This window comes from Sinocyclocheilus rhinocerous, unplaced genomic scaffold (assembly GCF_001515625.1).
Source record: "Sinocyclocheilus rhinocerous isolate Xijiao unplaced genomic scaffold, SAMN03320098_v1.1 scaffold5, whole genome shotgun sequence".
Lineage (NCBI taxonomy): Eukaryota > Metazoa > Chordata > Actinopteri > Cypriniformes > Cyprinidae > Sinocyclocheilus > Sinocyclocheilus rhinocerous.
Genome location: NW_015661874.1, coordinates 1,502,872 through 1,525,429, shown reverse-complemented (window position 1 = coordinate 1,525,429; position 22,558 = coordinate 1,502,872). Strand labels below are relative to the sequence as shown.

Below are 22,558 nucleotides of genomic sequence, written 5' to 3'. Positions count from 1 at the left end.
TGGGGGGGGGGGGGGGTCATGAGAAAGAATGAGGAATTTTGTTCTACAGTGTTTAACATCACTTCCTCATCTCACATTACAAACCGACCATCTCTTCTTCAATGCAATGCCTTGTTTCTTTCTTGACTGTTGCCATAGTTCATTTTACTAACAATACTGTCTCTTAGCCCTTTTTGCTCCTCACTTGCAACATTAAATCCTCATTCAGGAAATGAGAAATTTAAACAAGACAGCCTAGGAATATTACTAACTCTCAGTGTCAGTCTTGTTGTGCACTAGAAGAAAAAATAAATTGTTTTACTCAGTTGTCTTGTTTTCCAGTACAAACATCTTAAACATTCATAAATCAAGTTATTTACTTGAGAAGAAAAATATTAACTATTTTTTTCTGAAAAATGCATCAGGTGAGTTTATTCTTAAAACATGAAATAAAATAAAAACTGTCATTGGGGTAAGAAAAATAAACTTAATTCAAAGAGAAAACAATATTTTCTTTCTTACACCACTGATATATTTCTATTTTTTTCCTAATTTTCTAATTTAATCAAATTTTGATACATTTTACTGAAAATAATATGTGTTTTCTTAAATCATTTTCCTAGTAAATTTGTCTTGATTTAAGCATTTTTAGAAATTTATAATGAAAAACTAGACAAAACTTTTTTTCTTTGAAGTGTGAAAGGGTGTTTTACTATTTTTAAGGGATCTAACTTATGATTGTGTGCTTTTGACTTGCTCCAGTAGGTAAGCACCTAGCAACTACCCAGAACACCCTAGAGACCACCTAGCAACCACATGCCAACCTGCTAAATATCATTCAGAACATATTTGCAACCACATAGTGACATCCTGGCAACCGTAGCATCAAGGTGGTGACTTGTATACGGTGCAAAAACATCTCTGTCTGGATGATAGTTCACTAGCAAACCTAAGTTATTGAACAGACACTTAGCATCAGTCCTACTCTTCTCTCTCCTAGTTGAAGTGTTTATTTTTAGGTCATGTCTACTACTGGTTTCTTGACCAAAGTCAACCTAAAGGCAGTTATTTATAGTATTGCACATGTTTTGAGACACTGAATAACTAAACACGGAATAACTTTAAAAACCTTTTGAATTGTCAAGTTAACTATAGGATTAAATCATTTTCATCTGCCTCATAAATACTGGTGTAAGCAGCAAATTGTACATTTGATTGGTTGGAGGTCTGATCAGTCTTCATTTTATGACACGCCTCCTTCTCTGCACTAATTTGATGAGTCTAGTAATTATTGCAAGCAACCGCTGATGTAAAGGTTGGGTTTAAAGCCTGTTGTTCTGTGCTGAAGAGATGAGAGAGTTATATTAAAGTACCTGCATATATAAAAATATACAGTACTGTGCAAAAGTCTTAGGCCATTAGTATTTTCACCAACAAAAAATGGTTTTAAGTCAGTTATTTCTCTTTTGCTGTAGTGTGTCAGTAAGAAATATCAGTTTACATTTCCAAACATTTCTTTTGCCATTAATTGGAATAATACACTGAGATTGTTTTATGCACAAGGAGTCTGACAGCAGTCAGTGCTCCACACAAAGATCTTACCTTCATCCAGTTTTGACAAAAATGTCAGATAGAACCTTATAATTCCAAGGCGACTCTCTCTCTCTCTCTTTCTCTATATATATATATATATGTAAAGGAGAGTTAAAATAATTAGTTAAATTCATGCATAAATTGGGAAAACTCCCATTGGCTGTTGCATCACTCATTGCGCACATGATGTTGCGGGGCGGAGCTACGTCATCAGCAGCAGAGTCTCTATAATCTCCCTGCTGGTAAGTCGCATAAATGATTGCTCCGTCTTAAAAACTAAGTTTATAAAGCCCAAGTTTATAAATGATAAAATGAAGTGTTTATTGGCCTACTTGTGAACTCCGAACCTCTGTTTATTTCATTTAGCTAAGACTTCTCATGCAACATCGATGCAATGTATTCTAACCAGCCTTTTGGTCGTGTTTGTCCCAGGTATGTGTTTTGTTCGGTTTTGTCATGATCTGTGTGAAAATAATATCAGCTATAGTTGAATGTTAGCTATTAGCACACGTGTTGTATGCTCTCGCACGTGCTGAAGTGTGTAGCGGCGCCATTTTAGGGCTGCATTATTTCCGTTCTGTCTTTTATACAAAATATGTAAAATATTGGTCACTTAAGTTTACAGTTTCTCTGTATTAATGTGAATTGACTGTATTAGTGTTTTATTTTATTTAATGTGTTTTATTTTGAGGTTTTTGCCCACTATGTCACGTGCACTTTAGAGAAAATGTCAGAAGCAGAGTCTCTATAATCTCCCTGCTGCTAAGACTTCTCATGCAACATCGATGCAATGTATTCTAACCAGCCTTTTGGTCGTGTTTGTCCCAGTTTTGTCTGTCAGGCCCAGTAAAGCATCCTTGAGTGACCATCCACCTGATCTCAGTGTGAATTACTCCAACACACACAGTCACATTGGTGCCGTGACCTGTTGTTCCTTCAATCAAGATGGTTCCTGAAGTGGCCGAGGGTTCATCTTAAAGTTTTCGCTGGAGTCGGGTGGACACAATCTTGTACAGAAACTGTGGTAATTTTTTATTATTTTTTTTTCCAAAAAGAATACGAGATGCCTTCTTTGCTACTTGGACGATCTGATGGTTTTTGCTTCAAGTGAACAGGTAGCTCTTAACCGACTAGAACTGGTTTTCTCATGCTGCCGATTGACATCATGTTTCAGCATGTCCTTTGTGATGATAGAGTGGTCAGCCATCATGAGTTTGTCACCACATTGAGAAGAGACTTGAGCACAGCTGCTGAAATTGCTCGGAAACAGTCTCAAAGAACAAAACCGTCATGCCATTCTTTACAATCGAAAGGTCAGAGGTACACCTTAGCAGTGGGAGATAGAGTTCTACTGGCTAATCGTGGAGTGAAAGGCATGAAGAAAGTTGCAGACAAGTGGGGATTCTGTTCTGTACGAAGTACAATCAGTGAGACCAGAGATTAATGTGTACAGGATTAAGGATGCTCAGACTGGCAGAGAAAAAGTAGTGCACAGAAATCTGTTGCTTCCAGTGAATTTCTTATCCTGGGATGATGATGAAGAGGAATCTGTTCGATCAAATTCCACATGTGCTACCCGTGGCAGTGCTCTTGATTCTGCTCTGATGGACGATACTGATCCTGTTTCAAAGACATCAGAATGGTTACTGCAAATGGATAGAACGCATGAAAGAAATGAAATGCAGGATACCAATTGTGATGGAGCTTTAGACATCCCTGATGAGATGACTGCTTCAGAGTGTTCTGACAATGCTCAAAACAGCCCAGAACCCGAGCATGTTCCTGAACCTGTTAAGAGTAACTCCATATAAAACAACTTGACACAATCACATGGTACACAAAGGATGCAAGCCATGTACACAGGAATCCAGACTGCAGCTATATTAGGAACAAAATTCCACCCCTGAGAACAGGCTGTGAACTTTGAAGTATTGTATGATTATACACTCCAGCAGAAACACACGGACAGATGCCCTTTAGTAACACAGGCCCTTTAAAATGGAGTAAAACCATCTAGTTCAGCAATGTATTTACAGATTCACCTATCCAGAAAACTCTTTAGTATATAACTAGATTAGCACCGAAGTTTACTTTTAAGCTGTTTCTTGCCCATGTGTGCAGAGTGACGCAGGAAGGAACAAGACATCCTGTTGAAATGAATCATCATTCCAAAAACCACAATCCCGCCCTTTCCAGTAGTTAAAGAAGTGCTGTCTTTGTGCTCCCTTCAGCTAACAAACATCTGTTTCCATGAGCAGATCATGTAATAAGCCTTAAATCTTTACCCATTACAAATAGTGAACAGTGAACAGTTCCTTAAAGAATTTTTTTAGGATGAAGAAAATTGTAATAATTGGAAGAAACTTTTTCCACTATAAAGAACTTTTTGTGCAATTGAAATGTTCCATGGAATTTAAAGGATTCAAAGGATACAAAGATTAAACACCACGTAAAGTATGAACACAAAACACCTTATAAAATACCTTAGAAAGTTTCTGAATGCTTAATTATCATATTTGAATATATGAACTTGACTATCCATCAGCCGTAACATATGTTTCACTGTATAAACATTAAAATGGAATCAAAACTGATTACTCACCCTTTTCAAAGATAAAGAAAGTGAAATGTTGACGTTTGAAACGTGGTTTGTGAAGGAACTACCCGTAAAGATCTGATCTAGACAGACTGAAACCAACACCCACCATCCGCTCAACAGGTTGGCTCAGTCCTGAGTGGGTTGAGCTTTGAATGAAGGATCTTTTCTCTGGGAGAGCAACTATGACAGTTTTTAGTTTGTCATGCACGCTCGGGCTGAATTTATTCTGCTGGTGAGTGAACACAATAATCTAACAAAAGTAGAGGAATAGAACTCTCTAAGAGATCTGAAATAAATGTGTTAAAGGGGTCATATGATGCGATTTCAATTTTTCCTTTCTCTTTGAAGTGTTACAAGCTCTTGGTGCATAAAGAAGATCTGTAAAGTTGCAAAGACTAAAGTCTCAAATCCAAAGAGATATTCTTTATAAAAGTTAAGAGTCAACCACACCTACCTAAAACGGCTTGTTCTAACACGCCCCCACATGTCTACGGAAGATTTGCATAACGCCGCCCAAATATTCACGCAAAGAAAGAAGGCGTAACTTATTCTCGCTGTATAGTATTGTTGTTGCCGCCACCGCCATGTCGTGAAGGCGCTGTGTAGGTATTCGGCCAATCACAACGCATTGGATAGCTGGCCAATCAGAGCACACCTCGTTTTTCAGACCGATGAGTTTTGTAAAAATCGACGCGTTTCAGAAAGGCGGGGCATAGAGGAGAAACAATAATGTACAGTATGTGGAAAATAATGTGTTTTTTTTAACCTTAAACCACATAAACACATTTCATTACACCAAATACACAAAATAATGTTCTTTTTAGCAACATCATATGACCCCTTTAATATAAAGGAATTTTCAGAATAGATTTTTCACAGGCGATTTTTGATTTTGTTTACTTTAAATTACACATTGTATTGTGTTTTGTTTTAGGGTTGGAGGAAATGTGCATAAACTTAACGGAAAAGTTACTGGTAATTTTATGCCTGGACATTATCATTCTATGGATTTCAATGTATACAACATTGAGAAACAGGTCAAATAAATATAAAAATTTACCACTTTACTTATTTATTTATTTATTTATTTATCTATCTATTTATTTATTTATCTATCTATTTATTTAAAATATTCCCTCTGTTTTAATAATACATTTCAGCATTTGATTCTACTTTGATTCCTACTACAAAAAAGACATTTGACTTTCATCTTGCACAAGGCCAGCCAAATTCAGGCATAAAACATGACAACAAATGCAATTTTGCAGGCCAATAACTGAGAATCTTTATTAAAGCGCCACTTTGAGAGATTGCTAAAATTTATAGAATAATTTTACAAATTCAAAAGCTCAGTTTTTTGGGCAGGGACTGTGATTAATGTATAAATTAATGGTTGAAACAAAGGAAACCCTACAATAAAATAAAGTACAGATGAGAAGTGGAGCTAGTTCGCCATCAGTAAATAGACAGAATAAAACCGTCTTCTACTCAATTAAAAATTCATTAGAAAGTTTCAGCAGATGAAGTCCCTGATCCTTAGATTTTGCTTGCGTCTTCATTATCCCTATGTCAAAGAGATGAGGTACTTTTTAAATTATACCATTTATTATCATAAATAACATGTTTTAATTTCAAAATGTACATAATTTCATTTAGATGTAAAAGTGTGAATATGACGGTGAGATCAGGTGACCTACTTTCTTTTTGGTTTGCACTGCCCCCCTGTGAAGAGAACAATATGTTACTCTTTTTGCCTAAAATGTCAAACATAAGGTTTTCTTTAGGTAGAAAATGCATGTGTAAAAATTCAGAGCTACTTACAACACAGAACTCCAACCCCTCCAGCTACAAGCAGGGCTGTGAAAACCAACCCCCCGATCCTCAGCGCCTCATAGTCTAAAAACAGAAGCATTTTAATCTATCTTAAAAAGGATTAAAAATTGTATATATTTTTATACATTCATATTTATCATATTTATACATTTATATTCATATTTATACATTTTATATATATTATAAGTTATATTTATAAGGATATCATGTGCATCTGCCTCAGAGTACTTACTGTAAACAAAAGGATCTGCAAAGGCAAAAAAGAGGAGAAAACTTAGACTGCCATTGAAAACAGACAAAAATGCTGCCAAAAATCTTAATGTTGTCAATGCATGAGACAGGATTAAACATTGAATAGCGATATTAGAAATAAACTTTTCTGTCTTACTCGCTTCAGCTCGACTGAAGAGTGCCAAGAAGACTGTAAATGAAAATAAAGATTTATGAAAAATCATACACATACACAAAGAAAAAAATTATTAATGGCATTAACAAACGAATAAAGTATAAGACATTTTGGGGAAAGGTAATACTCTCAAAATATTGCACTCTTTTTTAAGATTTAAAATAAAAATATACATTTTGTTCTGTAAAATAAATAAGCAATTTAAGTTCAAATTCATGATTTATGTATGTTATAAACTACTGTGTATATATACTGTAATGAGAACTTAATTTTGAATTTAGAAAATTTACTAGTTTTTATAACCATGATTTTCTAAAAAAAACAAACAAAAAAAAACAGTTAAAGTCAGTAAGTCCTATACTGTAAATGTGGACAGAAAGTCTTTTTTTAATACTTGACCTTCAGTCCCAAGGGCACAGATCAGTCTGTGACCTTTACTGTGTACATAAATAGTCATGACTTACCTGTAAGGAGAACTAGTTCTGTGAGCTGGCTCATTTTTACCCCTCCTGATCAAGAGCAGTTCAACAGACACACACACACACACACACACACACACACATTAAATGAGCCATTATATTTTTTTGGTCTTACAGTAATAATTCACTCAAAAAAATGAAAATGTTGTCATTTATTCACCCTCATATAGTTTTAAACCCAATATAATAACAGTAAATGACTGGGGTTCCAAAATGACAAAAAATACCCTAAATGAGTCATAAATTCTCAGTTGATTCCGATCACACAACTATTATTGAATCCGACTGATTCAGTTCTCTTAAAGTCACTAAACATATAAAACAGATTTATTTTGAAATACTTTTTCAGTATACATCAACATAATGCCAGTGTCGGCTACTTGCAGCACATATAATTAGATGGAATATGTTCTGTTCCCATGTACAGGTCAACAGTGAGACGCGGAATGTTTGTTTAGAAACTCCAGCTGTAAGTACAGCTGAGAGAAAGCAGCACTCGTGTTTTGAAAGTAAACATAAAAAAGATGGGTCGACACAGTCGGGACGCAGCACGCTCCAGGACACTGCTGGTGTACCCTTGAATGCCTGGAGGTCTTTTGGAAAGTTTGCCCTCCCACCTCCTCTGGTTATAGAATCATCTCGAAATTCTTTGGATCTGTAGCTCACTGACCACACATGGGCCCTGAAGTCTGGATGCCATTTTTGTTATATTAATGTATCTTTTATCTGACTGAAATAGATTGAAGAGATTTAAAGAGAGTTCACACGAGAATGAAAATTGACACCATTCTCACACTCAAGTTGTTCCAAACCTGTATGAGTTTCTTTCTTCTGTTGAACACAGAACATATTTCGAAGATTGTTGATAACCCAACAGTTGCTGGTAGCCATTGACTTCCATAGATTTTTTTGTTCTATACTCACGTCAATGGCTACCAGCAACTGTTTGGTTATCAGCATTCTTAAAAATATCTTCTTTTGTGTTCAACAGAAGAAAAAACCCATATAGGTTTGGAGCAACTTGAGGGTGAGTAAACGATGACAGATCTTTCATTTTTGCATGAACCATCCTTTTAAACAAGGCTTCCTCTGAAGTCAGACTTTCTAGGGAATATTTACAGGACTTTCAAGTAAAACAGTTCTCGAAAGGTCCACATATCCAAAATGGCAGGTGTGGGGTCACCTTCATCTATCGACCTGATTCTAAGACAGAATCTTTATCTAATCACGGTTCATTTGTACTTAAATGAATAACTCAGAGCTCGGATTATGTATTAAATCACAAATGGCAATGAATCAAACATTAATGAAGATTTTCTAAAGATCCACACTGGCATGCAAGATAAGTAAATACTATTAAAGGAAGTAGTTCTTCATTGCATCATTCCCATGTCACATTTAGTACAATCCAGTATATATATATAAAAAGACCCTGATCTTACCTTAGCAGAGGAACTGATGGCTCTCTGAGCAGTAGATGTTGAATGAAGCTCCTCAGGTAGGCTAATCTCACGACCTTTCTGTCTTTTCTATAACCTTTAAAGAAAACTCCTCTTCACTGTATACACATAAACACAGCACAGCATATCAGATCGATGCATTTTGGGTGTGTGCATCATCACGTCATCATGACCACTGTTTAGCCCAAAACATGACCTGCGTGTTGATGAATTACACACAGCTTCAAAGTTGTTTAAGATGGAGGTTAACATGAGTACACCAACAAATCAGTGTCCTTTAAATGTTCTTTCATTGACTGTAGGCATTAAAGCTAATGTCCTTTACCCAACAGTCACCAGTAATGTGACACTATGAGCATCACTCTGAAGGGCAGAGCACTTTATGTGAACACTTTGAAGGGTGCAAGGCATTACTGTCTCATATGTTTGGTTCACCCTATACAAAGACATACATCATTGCTACTTTATTTTTGAATTAGAATGTTACCTTGATAAGGTAGCAGCAAAATTCAGGTTTAGAAACATTTTAAAAACCATTTGAACCAAATATTGCAATTTTAAATAAAAAACATGAAAAATGTAGAAACATAAAACAAATATAATAATAGTTACAAAATATATATGTTCTATATTTATATATAAAATACATATTTATATATCATATAATAGTGTGTGTGTGTGTGTGTGTGTGTGTGTGTGTGTGGAGAGAGAGACGAGATATATGTGAGATTTGTACATTTCTGTAGAAATTTCATTTATGGAAAAATATAATATAATAATATTGTAATAATTATATGATCTACAATATATAAATATATTTTACAATGTATAAATATGTAAATTGCATCATGACAATGACAATCATTACTGTATATGCAAAAGAATATACAATATATTCTTAGGACCTTTCTACGAGAATGTACAGTAATGTCTCAAATTTTATATAAAGTCATATATTAAGTCATTTTGATTTTATATTTGGCAGTTTGAAAAAAATAATTATAAGTGTGGCTTAAGTCTCTAGAAAGGCTTTAAGTCAAGTAACCAAAGCAGGGGTTATAAGCAAAGTAATGTCACGTTTTAGGGTGTGTGCTTGAAGAATCATCCTAATCACTGCAAAGAACATTTTGTAAAATTATTTACTTTTGTAGTCCAGGAATATATATATATATTTTTTTTAACAGTAACGATTACAGTCATATACATAGAGAACAAAAATCTGCCCTACTGCACCATTCCAGAAGAAATGATATACCCTAACCGCAGTATTTAAGCGTGCACAGGCAGTCAGGGAGCTGCTCTCTAGGACATCTCCAGCAAACACATGAATCAGGAGCAGTCATCTGAAAGATTACACGGAAAAACTCTAAGCTTATCTGACGCTTTTATCATTATATGTGCTGTGCTGATGTCTTGAACACCATTTTTGATTGGTGTACGTACACACTGTGGAAATACACACTTGCCACTTGTTGATTTCTATTTGTTTTATTGTATTATTCTAAAATATATTTATACTGGGGTCAAACTGACCCCAAATAAAAGTCTCTATACAAGATAATCACCTTTATGAAAAGTACATGCTGATAAGACATGGAGCAAAAGCCTCAATAATATCTGTTTTGATAATGTCAGTGGAACATATTACAAGAATTTGAAATTAAAATAAAAGTTTAATTAAATTACTCTGATTATTTGTATACAGGTATTGGAGTCTCTAAAGAAAACAAAGCATTAAAATAAAGGTAAAAAAACAAAAATAACAAAATAAATGTTTTAGATTTGACAGTCTAATCTGATTTGAAATGTTCTCATCTACATTTCAGATGTTTACAATAAGGTTTACATTTTTAATTTATATGAGCATATGGCGAAAATATCATACAACATTAAACTTAAATCTGACTGTGAGCTAAAGCAGATGGTTGTTGTGTGCTGTGATGTTACCTCTTGAGTGTTTACAAATGCTGGAGCACATATGCAAATAGTCAAAGCTTCAAAACAGGCTTAAACGCACATTTTCCGAGCCAAACTTTAAAAACGAAATGCTCATGGACTGATATCTACAATGAAAAGCATAGCAGAATTGAAACACGGCCGTTCCAGGGTGCAGCGAACCACCTGTGTCAATATTGACCCATCTACTATTGATCTACTCAATGCTACCCAAAAGCCTCAGTTTGTGTGCTGTGAATGTTGTCATTTAGCCACTTAAAGCAGTATAAAATGAAATTAAATCAGTCAAAGTTGTGCGTAATTTACATGAACTTGAAAATAAAAAATAACAAACTAAATTAAATGTATATTGTAAACAGCATGACAATGACAAAGAGTACTTGACTATTCATTAAGCAGCAGATCCTCGATTAAATAATCCAGTCTTTGTATTTGTAAGATATACATTATTAAAAGGTGGAGCTGCTTGATGATTAAAGTGGATTAGCCAATAAAACATATTCCTGGATCAAAATCCCTCTGCCTTTAGTGTAAGTTAGGGTTAGAAATTGAAATACAGTTATGATAGTTAATAAAAATGTTTCTCCATGACCAAAAAAAGGATTTTGAACCAAGTACATTAGAAACTAAAACATTAATGGCTGTGACCAGAGAAGTGAAGACGCCCTCTGCTGGACAAGACTGAAACCTGAGAAACATAAGCCTTCTTTCAAATCTATAGAAACTAATTGTATGCTGTATATTACATATATTATCTTATGGTGTGTGTGTGCTATATTATAATTATTATTATCAGATCCACATTTGTTCATAAGGAGCATGAGAGGGGTTTCAATATTGCTTAGATTGTGCCGATTGCACGTCATCTTGGATTCCACCCACCGACCCTAGAAACAAGACCAAACTTTAGAAACTATCTGCCTGTAACTCAATATCTCTTCATGCAAATTAGATATATTTGAGTGACTATAATGTGCAGTACATGTGCAAGTATATGAGTAACGAGAAACTCACTGAAGCAATGCTGTACTTTCTCTGATCTTTTCAACAGGACATAAGCTACAATGATGGTAATGAGGCCAGCTAAAAATCCTCCAATCACGTATCCAATGAGCTTAGCATAGTAAGAATCATTCTCTGAAAGGAACACAGAGAGAGAGAGAGACATGAAGGCAAATGCCTGTTCACATTCACACACACATTTAATTGCTAGTAACATACCGTACACATAAAGGCGTCCGATTTTGTCATCTATGCCATTGACCTTGCACAAAAAAATAGTGCCATTGTCATCTTCTGATGTTCCTGCGACTTCCCAAGCAGCTACGTCTCCACCAGTTTTTTTATAACAGTAAGCTTTCATTGACTGGGGAAAAGAGAAAGATTTATGGTCAATTTAAGGGCACTATCATTTTACAACTGAGAAATTAAATATACTCTATTTCTTAATAATTCATATTTTAAAAAATATATATATTATTTAGCAAATTAGATATATCTATCTTGCTATCTAAGTACATCTATCTATCTATCTATCTATCTATCATTTGATAAATATTATTATTATTATTATTATTTAATATAGCACATAGGAAATTACATCATTTGGAAATTTTCTACAGCATAGTGGAGTAAATATATATTTTTTTTTTTTTACACAAACTGTTGTGTCGGCTGCTTTTGTCAAGCTAATCCATTTAAACCTGTTATTGTAGAAAAATGAAACATTTTTCTTTAACTTATGAGAGTTTAATTCATTCTCATTAGTAACTACAAATTATGTAGAAACAATATTTAGACTTTACAGAAGAACTGTAATCTACACTCTTCAAACTAAAGGTTCTTTTTGGCATTGATTGTTCCATGAAGAACTTTAAACAAACATCCATGGAACCTTTCCATTCCACAAAATGTTCTTTATAGTGGAAAAGGAAGGTTCTTTTAAGAATTGATTACTGAAAGATTCTTTTATTGCTCTGCTATGAAATCCTTTATTTTTAAGAGTGTAGGCAAAGCCTTGCTACTTTTTCATCTGGTTTTGATCGTTAATCACTCTATTTGTGTTGTTGATTCTGAAATGTTAAAGAGAGTCATAATGATAGGTGTGTCCAAACTCGACTGCTAGTGTACAGTGTGTGCACCACAATAGTTTAAGGAGAAGTCACCTGAGCGGGTAAGTATTTGGTTTTGTCTCTTGGACAAGCCATAGAATCATTGACCTTTGGACCCATAATGTAAAACCAGATTTGTTGCCCATTCAATCCACCGACACCACATTCAAAGGTGACAGTTTTTCCGGTCTCCGAGGTCAAATTCTGAGGAACTATAAAGTGATTCAGGCCTAAAGCACAGGAGAGAAGCAACAGCGTGAGGAGGAGGGTTTCACTCATTTGACTAAGAAATTATGAACTTGACTATTCTAATAACCACACCTGTACACAAACTAGCCAATAAAGTCTAAATATAAATAAAGAAATGTTCAAATCCTCTCATTTTGAGCCAATTAAAATATAAAGTTTGAAAAATCCCACTTTACCAACAGCTATTTGTATTGTCCTATTAAACACAGCAGCTTATTCAACGGAAGTTTAAAAGTCGAGGAACATGAACTATCCAAATCTATCACAAAAACTGGCATTTTCTTTAACCGTAAGCATTAAAATGAAACCGGAAAACACACCTTTGGTAAGCGTAGCAAACTGCAGCACTAAAATCAGAAGCCACATCAGAGAAACAGCAGTTTGAGTCTTCATCCTTCTCATTTCATCAGTTGTCACAGGGCCACGGAAAGCCCTTTCTGCTGGTCCAGTCCCTCGAGCGATGGCTCAGTAGCAGAGCAGATGAGAGCAGTGCTCTTTCTCAGTAGAAACTGCGCTGAAAAACACCCTGTCGGATGGAGGATGCTCATTTGCAAGGACCTCTTCCAAGAAATTTTGAGGATGGGCTGGGACATAGCCTATTCCAACATTTACAGCCACGAGTGTCGCTCTCTTTACACTTCCTTGTGTGCTTAGCACTGATTTCTTTATGCTTTCCCTTCCTCCTAGCATTACTGAACTGCCATTTGAGTATAAGGCATTTTACTGCCAAAACTAAAATTTACATCAGCCAGAAAGACACATTTTTTCCACCCAGCAATGGTTCCATGGATGCCAAGTAGTTTTTATGAATGAAAGAGTTATCTTGTACGCATTCAGATTTGAAATGTGTTGCATTAATTTGTACAAACCTATAATGCCATCAGAAAATGGTGAAAATTAGAGCTGTTACCAGGATTGAAACTGGACTGGACTGACTACAATACACAATATAATATAGGCATATAATGATAATAATAATAATAATACAAATAATTTTTTCGTATATACATGTTGGAATTAATACACAGCTAAGAAGAAAATGTTTACATTTACACATTTATATAGATAATTAAACGCTTAGATGTTTTTGTCAATTTTTAAGCACAAATAAAAATAACCACATTTGTTTTTTATTAAAAATAAAATTATTTCAGTATTTAAAGTCATGTATTATGGGTGCACAATTTATATTTGGTTGGAAAGAACTGAAAAGATTACTGTATGTCAAAGGTCAGAATTTCTATATTGTACATATATTCATCTCAGTTTCATTAACACAAATTTAAGCATGCGTGTGTGTGTGTGTGTGTGTGTGTATTAGATACACATTAGACATATACATTATTAACACACAGCTAAGTATGATTTATATATATAAATGATTAAATGCTTAGATGATTTTATGTCAAGTTTCTAAAGCACAAACAAAAATAACCACAAATTATTACTATTTTATAAAAAAAAATTAAGTCTTTATTTCAGCATTTAAGTCATATTATGGATGCAACATTTATATTTGGTTAAAAAGAACTGAAAAGAAAAAGTAGTGAGATTACTGTATGTCAAAGGTCAGAATTTCTGTATTGTGTACATATATTCATATCAGTTAGTTTCATGAACATGAAAACAGAAAAATAAGCATATTTATAGAATAAAAGCTAAAAGCTGTTTGAGTTGTATTGTTGTCATATTCAAAAGGCCTAAAGCTAGAGCTACCAAATTACTACAAAATATTACTCAGAAGGTTATGGTACAAAATCTGGATAACAATATAGCAGCTTAACATAAAATTTGACATAGACTTGAATTAAACAGTGCATTGCATAGTAAGGAAGCTATTATGTACAAAAATATAAGCAACAATACTGACTGCCACAGTGCTGAGTTTATTCATACTGCTTTCTAAACCAGTCTTTGGTTTGTATCTTTACATTTAGTGCTTGTCACTTCAATGCTTAACCCATCTTTAAGAAAAAAAGAAGAGAAAATAAAATATAATACATGTAAAATACATCAAATGTGTAGTTTTCATGAAACATTTTCAAATGTCACCATTCTGGCCATTTCAATTTATAAAACCTATTTAAGTACACATTTAATCATGGCACATTTCACAGAGGCCTGTATTATTCGGCAAAATGCTTCTTACAAGTGCATGTACTACAGATTTTGACTGTGCCACTAGTAAACAAATTTGATATAAATACTGTAGATTGATATAAAGTTGAGAGTCCTTGTCAGATTTAGAATGGTGATTAAATTGTATTTGTGTGTGTGTTGCTGTCTGGAGTCCATGTTATGTCTGTTTGTATAGCATTATATTATTTAAATTAATAGAAAAATATATATATATATTTTTTTTTTTACAAGTAAATGAACTAGAGCTGAACATGAACATGGATTTAATTTGTTTGGCTACCATACATTCTGTACAAACCTGCAATAAAGTCGGATAAAAATACCCTATAGCCTAAAATTATTAATTGTTTTTGTGTGTGAAAAAAAAGTTTATATATATATATATATATATACACACACACACACACACACAAACACACAGGTATGTATGTATGTGTGTATATATATATATACACACACACACATATTATAAGTGGTTTTGGGTTCAGTCAAAATTGCTAATTTGATTACCTTATATATCGTATTTTACTGTATTTTGATGACAGATTTTCAGAGAAAAATAGCATGTTTTATGTTAATGAAACATGCTATGTTCATAAACATATTAAACCCCAAAGTACAGCATCAGAAATTGTTCTTGGCCTCCGTGAGTCAGATATTATCCTTGAGACAGGTTGATCATCACAGAACATCTGATCAGCACCAGACGTCTGATCTCAGACTGATCCGAGCAACACATCTGACCTCAACGGGCAACATTTCAGTCTCATATTAAGCATTTTTCCACTCTGAATGACTATGGTGTAACCGCCCGTGCCATTTTGTGCACCCCTGGGGAGTTTTCATACATCTATGGAGATAAATGCGAGAGAAAGTTTGTTTTTATGATATGTAGATATGCTGTTGAAAGTGTGGCATCATCCTGCAGCACTCACCCTCATGGCTGTGGATATCCACGGCAGAAAGCGTGACACACGCGTGTAGACGCCGGGCTTTTTGGCCATGGCGCAGCCTGTGCCCCAGCTCACCACCCCCAGCAAACGATAGCGGCTGGTCTTAGACAGGACATCTGATGCTACGAAAGGACCACCGCTGTCCCCCTGACATCATATGAGAGATAGTATCATCTCATATCACTTCACAATTCCACACAGCCACATCATGCACATTAGTTATGAATGTCGCCCTCTGGTGGGCACGAGCTGCTCTGTCCATCTGGACTGATGATGTCATAGCTGAGTGGCAGATACCTGGCAGGAGTCGGTTCCTCCTTTCTCATAACCGGCACAGAACATGGTGGTTGTGACCTGGTTGTCATAATAATCCGGGCCATTGCAAACAGCATCACTGATGATGGGCACGTGGGCTTCCTGGAGGATGTTGGCTTGAGTGCCTGCAAGAGATAAAGAGACGTAAAAGAGGGCGTTTGTGTGAAACAGAAACTTTTCTGAAAGTCTCTAGAGTCCTTAAAAGGAATATTCATGCTTTTTCAAACTAATGTCTACTGTTGACTTCATGTAATGGTGGAATTATCATATTTAAAGGGATAGTACACCCCAAAATGAAAATTTTGTCTTCATTTACTCAACCTCACATCATTCCAAATCTGTATGACTTTCTTTGCTTTGGTGGAACATAAAAGGAGTTACTTTGAAGAATGTTGGTAACCAAACAGTTTTAGTTCCCTTTAACTTTGAATGGAAGTCGTTATCATTCATCAAAGCAGAAAAAACAAAATCATACAGGTTTGGAATTACATAAGGGTGAGTAAATAAAGACAGCTTTGAGATTTTTGGATGAACTATGCCTTTAAAAGCATTGTTATTTGAGTAACGCAATATTGTAATGCATTACTTTTAAAAGTAACTTTCCCCAACACTGAGTGGAATACAGTTCAAAAACACAGCATGAGATTACTAACCATAATACTCCATGTTACCCCAGCCGGTTACTGTGCCCATCTGCCCATCTGCCAAACGGTGGCCGTAAGTAGGAAGACACACTGGCTGGATATAATCTAAAACACCAAAACAAATTATGTCAACTGAGAAGTGCCGGTTTTCTACCGTAAATTTTACAGATTTTTTTTACAGTGTACTATAAAAGGACACTAGAGGGAACGATGAGCAATTTTTAGCTGCTAATACTCAATTTCCTTCGATTCACATTGGGAAAAGATATATTTTCAGAATCAAATCCAACATATTCCCTACAACATTCTAGTTAATGGTTACAGAAAACTGTGGAGATGAGGAAAAGCTTTGTCCTTCTAGAAAATTCTGCCCGTATTGTCTTCTGTTGCAACTCAAGGCCCCTTGGAAATAGAGGAGCTTTGTTCTCAGGACGAGCAACCTGAGACCGGAGCGAGGTTTTACTATAATACTGCTGTTTAGTCAGACTTGTAACATACCAGTACTTAATGAAAAACACCTCAAAACAGACTGTGATTAAACTACTGCCAGTAAAGATTTGTCCTTGTACAGAGCCATTTCTTTTATGAACGCATTCTTTTATGAAAATACTTTTGTATTGAAATGCCTGCCAACACAACACACACAAAAAACTCAACATGACATTTACAGCAACATTTAAAAGATACTTTTAATCAGAGAGGTAAAAGCAAAAGTTGAAACTGAAACTGAAAGCAAATATGCATACAGCCAGTCAGAACATATGTGATGTTTAATTAGGGTGGCCATACATGCTGTTTTTCTCGGACAAGTCCTGGCCAGGATTTCTATATTGCCTAAAATATTTCATACTTGCTGAAGGTAATGATCGAAAAGTAGTTTGTCCAATAACATGCAGGTATTGTACATAATCGACCAATCATGGCGCGTGAGAAGGTAGGATCTCTCAAAGCGATGCAAATGCGCACACATATTAGGTGTGTTCAACTTGAAGCGATTCAAAGTACCGTGAGAGCGATTTGAAAGCATAAGTAGCCGTCTGCTCTCTATAGCTCTTACAGTACTTTGATGTCATACACTATTCGGTCTGTGCAGCGCAAACAAAGCCAAAACCTGGATATTTTAGGCAATATAGAAATCCTGGCCAGGACGTGTCCGGGAAAAAGGACATGGTGACCCTAGTTTAATATGCATCTATACAGAGCTGGATTTTGGCCAATTAATTTTGTAAAACTGAATGTAAAACTGAATGTAACTAAATGTAAAAACTCGCCAGTGAACTGCAGAGGTTTTGTCAGTGCCAGGACAGCTATGTCACGACTGTTGTCATCAATGTTGGCGTCGACGAAGGGCAGGTAGCTGCTGTGGTAGACAACCGTCTTCACCTCAACGATCACAACATTCTTACTGATGGGAGTGTTGTAGATCGTTCCCATCAGAACCCGCCAGCGTGAAACATGACGATACCTCCTGAGGATACAGGCACCAAATTTGGATGAAATAGACAAATTTTGATGTTGGCTTGAGAAAGCCTAGCCAGAAAGTGTGAAGTAGTTTAAAAACGGTGAAGTTTAATGTTTTAAATATTTTTAAGATTAAAGTAATTAAAAAAACATGAAGTTTCCAGGTATAAGCCATGCAATCTGTAAGATAGATATTGCTACCATTTTTAGCATGAAGCTATAGTATGTTTTAGCTTGATTCTAGTTATTAACATAATTTCTTACGTTTTAGCATATTTGCTAACATAATTTAGCGTGTTGCTAACATGTTTTAATGCTTTGCATGTTTTAACACATTTCCAGCACGGTTTAACATTCTGATAGCAAGTTTTATCACATTGCTAGCATGTTTCTTGCATATTTTAATACATTGCTAACATGTTTCTACCATGTTTTAGCACACTTTCTAGCATATTTTAAGAAACTGCTAGTATGTTTTAGCACGTTGTTAACATGATTTAACATGTTAGTTGTGTCCCAAATGATGCAGCATATATTGCATTATGAACTATGTACTCCACCGTCTAGTGTATTGATTATATAAGGTTATTCTGTCATCCAATATCAGAGTTTGATAGCCCCCCCCATTGCATAATTAAAGCTCCAACATAAGTGCATCACGTTATCATGTTAGTCTGTTGCTAACAAAGTGAATATGAATAGACAGTGTCGACTGCGGCATTAAATTAAGATCTGCTCATGTTGCACCATATTTCATTTTAGGCGTTTTTACAGTGTTGCGCATTTGAACCAATCACACACAGTTCTGTTGAGCTTAGGAATGCTATGGCCAATCAGAGGCGTTTAGATGAGTCATCATTGAAACATCAGTTGTGTTAAGTGCGCGCGTGTTCGCTGACTGAATTCCGGACTCTTGCGAATTCTCTCATCATAAACAACAAAGCGCAGATGTACGTACAATGTAAGTAAGAGATTAATTTCACAGTGTATACAGCTTCAGTGATTATAACGATAGTTTTGTTTTTTTGAGAGTGCTTAAACTCGCAATAGATCAATGTTAGAGATAATGTCACTTTCTATAAATAATTGATTCGCTGTTAGAATAACCGTGGAAAGGAAACGTTATATAATTATCAATTTCTAACGTTTTTATTACATTATAGTCACGTTAAATACAAATTATTATTTTTTTAACATGACACCCATGTCTGGTTCTTGCCTAAAAAGACGGGTTTATGATGTTTAATACATGTGGCTGCTTTTAGCCTTACCCTGGAGTTGGTTCACCCTCCGCCTATGGTTGCTAGCATGTTTTAGTAAATATAGTAGTAAAAAGTGTATGTCACTCACTCAGGAAAGCAGTGAGCAGCACTGATGATCCAGCGATCTGAAATGATGGATCCACCACACTGATGAACTCCATCATACTGTAAGCTGACCTGCCACGGCCACGAACCCTGACGAGCATCCACTCCCCCCACGATCCGCTCTTCAGGCAGCATACGACGACCACAGTCTACAGCGATGGAGAGCGAACAAATCACAAACCATTTGCAGTGCAAATATTCAATATGCTACAAATATGTGTTGTGGCACTTACCCTGACAAATCACCTCAATTATCTGACCTTTGTCACATTTACTGAAACAAAAATGAAACATGAAGAATGTTTTAGAGAGCTTACCGGTTTTTAGCCTTTAGTTATTGTTTATTTTTTGTTTGCCAGATTAAAGTTCAATCTGATACACTATTAAAGAATGAGTGTGTCATTTCTTCACCACTAGTAAAACCAAACAAGACTGTGATATGTTGACTGGGCTGGTCATTTCAAGGACTTTTGACAGATGTCTCATGCTCATCAAGGCAGCATTTATTTGATCAAAATTACAGTAACAACAGCAATATTGTGAAATATTATTACACTTTAAATTCTATTTTAATATATTTTAAAATGTAATTTATTTTTGGGATGGCAAAACTGAATTTTAAGCAACCATTACTCCAGTCTTCAGTGTCACATTATCCTTAAGAAACCATATATAATATTCTGATGGCCTTGATGGCCATTTATAAGTAGTTGTGTATTCTGATGGAATACATTTTATGCAAGCAAAATATTAATCACAAATATTTCATTATGTTAAAACAATGGCTGATGGGGGTTTCAAAGTTGGATTTTTTCATTTCAGTTTGGTGATGTCCATGCTGCATACATTTAGTTTTATTAATCACAAATATTTCATTATGTTAAAACAATGGCTGATGGGGGTTTCAAAGTAGATTTTTTCATTTCAGTTTGGTGATGTCCATGCTGCATACATTTAGTTTTAGTCGCATGAAATGGCTTTGTCTTACCAAGGATAGAGGGCTGTTTTTATCTTCTTCCCATATGTTAACTCACTCTCTTTCACGCAGAAAAAATCTTTGTCACCACTATTGTCAGGAGCACACGTCACTGAGAAATTCACTGCTCTGTATAGAGAGGAAAACACAAATACGTGACTGAAACAATGATAAATTTCACTCATTCATTTAAACCGGCTTGACTAAATTTCTCACAGTTAGCTGTGAGCCTGGTACGTGTTGTGTGTTTGTTACCTGACGAAGCCCATCTCCTCACAGCTGATGTTGGCGATGAGCTGGTTGGTGCTGGATGAGCAGACGTGTTTCCACCTCCGCTGGGTGGAGTCGAACACTCGCAGCCTCTGGTCTGCTGCGCTCACCTGCACTGCAAGACATGATCAAGACAGTGAGCATGTTCATACTGTTATAGATGATCTAACACACTCTCTATGTTGCATGAATATAGTATACAAGCAGAATGCACGGTGTTGAATAATGCATGATACAATGCAATGCACACAACATGACCTCATTCAACATTTCCACTGTGATGGAAAATGTGAAACGCAAAATAATGATTTTATTTCTGAGATTATAACTGGATGCCATTTGTTGAATTATACATGCAACATAAATGTATATAATAATAAAATGTTAAATTATTAAATAACATATAAATATAATCAATATATTATTTTCATCTAGATAGATAGATAGATAGATAGATAGACAGACAGACAGACAGATATACAGACAGACAGACACAGACAGACAGACAGACAGATAGATAGATTACAATGCAATGCACACAACATGACCTCATTCAACATTTCCACTGTGATGGAAAATGTGAAACGCAAAATAATGATTTTATTTCTGAGATTATAACTGGATGCCATTTGTTGAATTATACAAGCAACATAAATGTATATAATAATAAAATGTTAAATTATTAAATAACATAAATATAATCAATATATTATTTTCATCTAGATAGATAGATAGATAGATAGACGGACAGACAGACAGACAGACAGAGATATACAGACAGACAGACACTTTCTGAGAGACAGACAGACAGATAGATAGATAGATAGATAGATAGATAGATAGACTAAGATTCTTATTCAGTAAGAATTTATTTTAATATTAAGGGAAATATATCAAATTTTGTTGCTTTGCTTTGCATTATTTGTTTTATCCAGCTGATTTTTAATTCCAAGTGAAAGATACAACACCAACACGTCATAAAAAATAAAAAATAAAAAAACAGAATCACTGAGTTGGAAAAAGGACCACCCACCTCCTAAAAATGACTTGTAAACTCAATCAGGTGTAGCTAATCATCTTCTCAATGGCTCACAAAGCCATTTGACTTTCAGCTGTGATCAGCTCTGGTCATTTTGATTAGCTCAGCATGAAAAGAGCTTTCCTGGAGCATTTCAGTCCTTGGTAGTGCAACTGAAGCAAACAATCAATCAACTATGGGTGGCAGGGCACTGTCAAAAGACCTCTGGGATAAAGTTGTGGACAGGCACAATTTAGGAGATGGATACAAAACAATTTCAGAGGCTTTATCAATGCCTAGAAGCACAGTGAAGTCTATTGTGGAAGGTATTTGGTACAACACAGACCCTCCCTGGATCAGGATGTCACTCCAAACTGGATGAAAGATCCAAGAGGAAACTGGTCAGAGAGGCGACCAAGAGGCCTACAGCAACTCTGAAGCAGTTGCAGAAATTTATGACAAAGAGTGGTCATTGTATGCATGTGACAGCAATATCACAAAATTCTCCACAAATGTGGCTCGTATGGGAGGGTTGCAAGGAAAAGGCCACTCCTCAAGAAAGGCCACATGCAGTCTCGACTGAGCGTTGCCAAAACTCACCTTGAAGATTCTGAGGCAGATGAGACTAAAATTGAATAATTTGGCCTCAACACCAAACTATATTTATGGCGGAAATCCAATACAGCTCGCCATCCAAATAACAGCATTCCTACAGCAAAGCATGGAGGTGGTAATATCCTGTTATGGGGT

General features: G+C 35.4%; 3 protein-coding genes and 1 long non-coding RNA gene across 5 annotated transcripts in view; 1 reads left to right on the top strand and 3 right to left on the bottom strand.

Moving 5' to 3' along the window:
* Positions 1–4,306, bottom strand: part of fxyd3 (FXYD domain containing ion transport regulator 3) — a 13,347-nt gene extending 9,041 nt beyond the window's left edge. Inside the window, exon 1 of the mRNA XM_016536372.1 lies at positions 4,175–4,306. The gene's annotated coding sequence lies outside the window, so the exon portion shown is untranslated. The remainder of the gene's footprint in view (positions 1–4,174) is intronic.
* Positions 1,692–2,643, top strand: LOC107726685 (uncharacterized). Its single transcript, XR_001638292.1, has 3 exons — positions 1,692–1,814; positions 1,939–2,004; positions 2,401–2,643. It is a non-coding gene; the product is annotated as an uncharacterized LOC107726685 (long non-coding RNA).
* A 1,131-nt stretch (positions 4,307–5,437) lies between the features above and the next one.
* fxyd11 (FXYD domain containing ion transport regulator 11) lies at positions 5,438–8,389 on the bottom strand. The gene is made up of 7 exons (XM_016536321.1): positions 8,332–8,389; positions 6,875–6,919; positions 6,393–6,425; positions 6,237–6,251; positions 5,993–6,067; positions 5,869–5,893; positions 5,438–5,735 (listed from the first exon to the last, which is right to left on the bottom strand). Exons 2-7 carry the CDS (start codon positions 6,906–6,908, stop codon positions 5,708–5,710), a joined length of 210 nt encoding a protein of 69 aa, XP_016391807.1. The 5' UTR covers positions 6,909–6,919; positions 8,332–8,389; the 3' UTR covers positions 5,438–5,707.
* A 6,867-nt stretch (positions 8,390–15,256) lies between these two features.
* hpn (hepsin) overlaps positions 15,257–22,558 on the bottom strand; it is a 16,774-nt gene continuing 9,472 nt past the window's right edge. For both annotated transcript variants that reach the window (XM_016536380.1, XM_016536381.1), the window contains 9 exons: positions 20,776–20,905; positions 20,533–20,649; positions 19,778–19,818; positions 19,528–19,693; positions 17,988–18,184; positions 16,726–16,821; positions 16,055–16,197; positions 15,740–15,904; positions 15,257–15,654 (listed from right to left, as the gene is read on the bottom strand). In XM_016536380.1, coding sequence (XP_016391866.1) covers positions 15,601–15,654; positions 15,740–15,904; positions 16,055–16,197; positions 16,726–16,821; positions 17,988–18,184; positions 19,528–19,693; positions 19,778–19,818; positions 20,533–20,649; positions 20,776–20,905 — 1,109 coding nt within the window. In that variant the 3' untranslated portion in view covers positions 15,257–15,600. The remainder of the gene's footprint in view (positions 15,655–15,739; positions 15,905–16,054; positions 16,198–16,725; positions 16,822–17,987; positions 18,185–19,527; positions 19,694–19,777; positions 19,819–20,532; positions 20,650–20,775; positions 20,906–22,558) is intronic.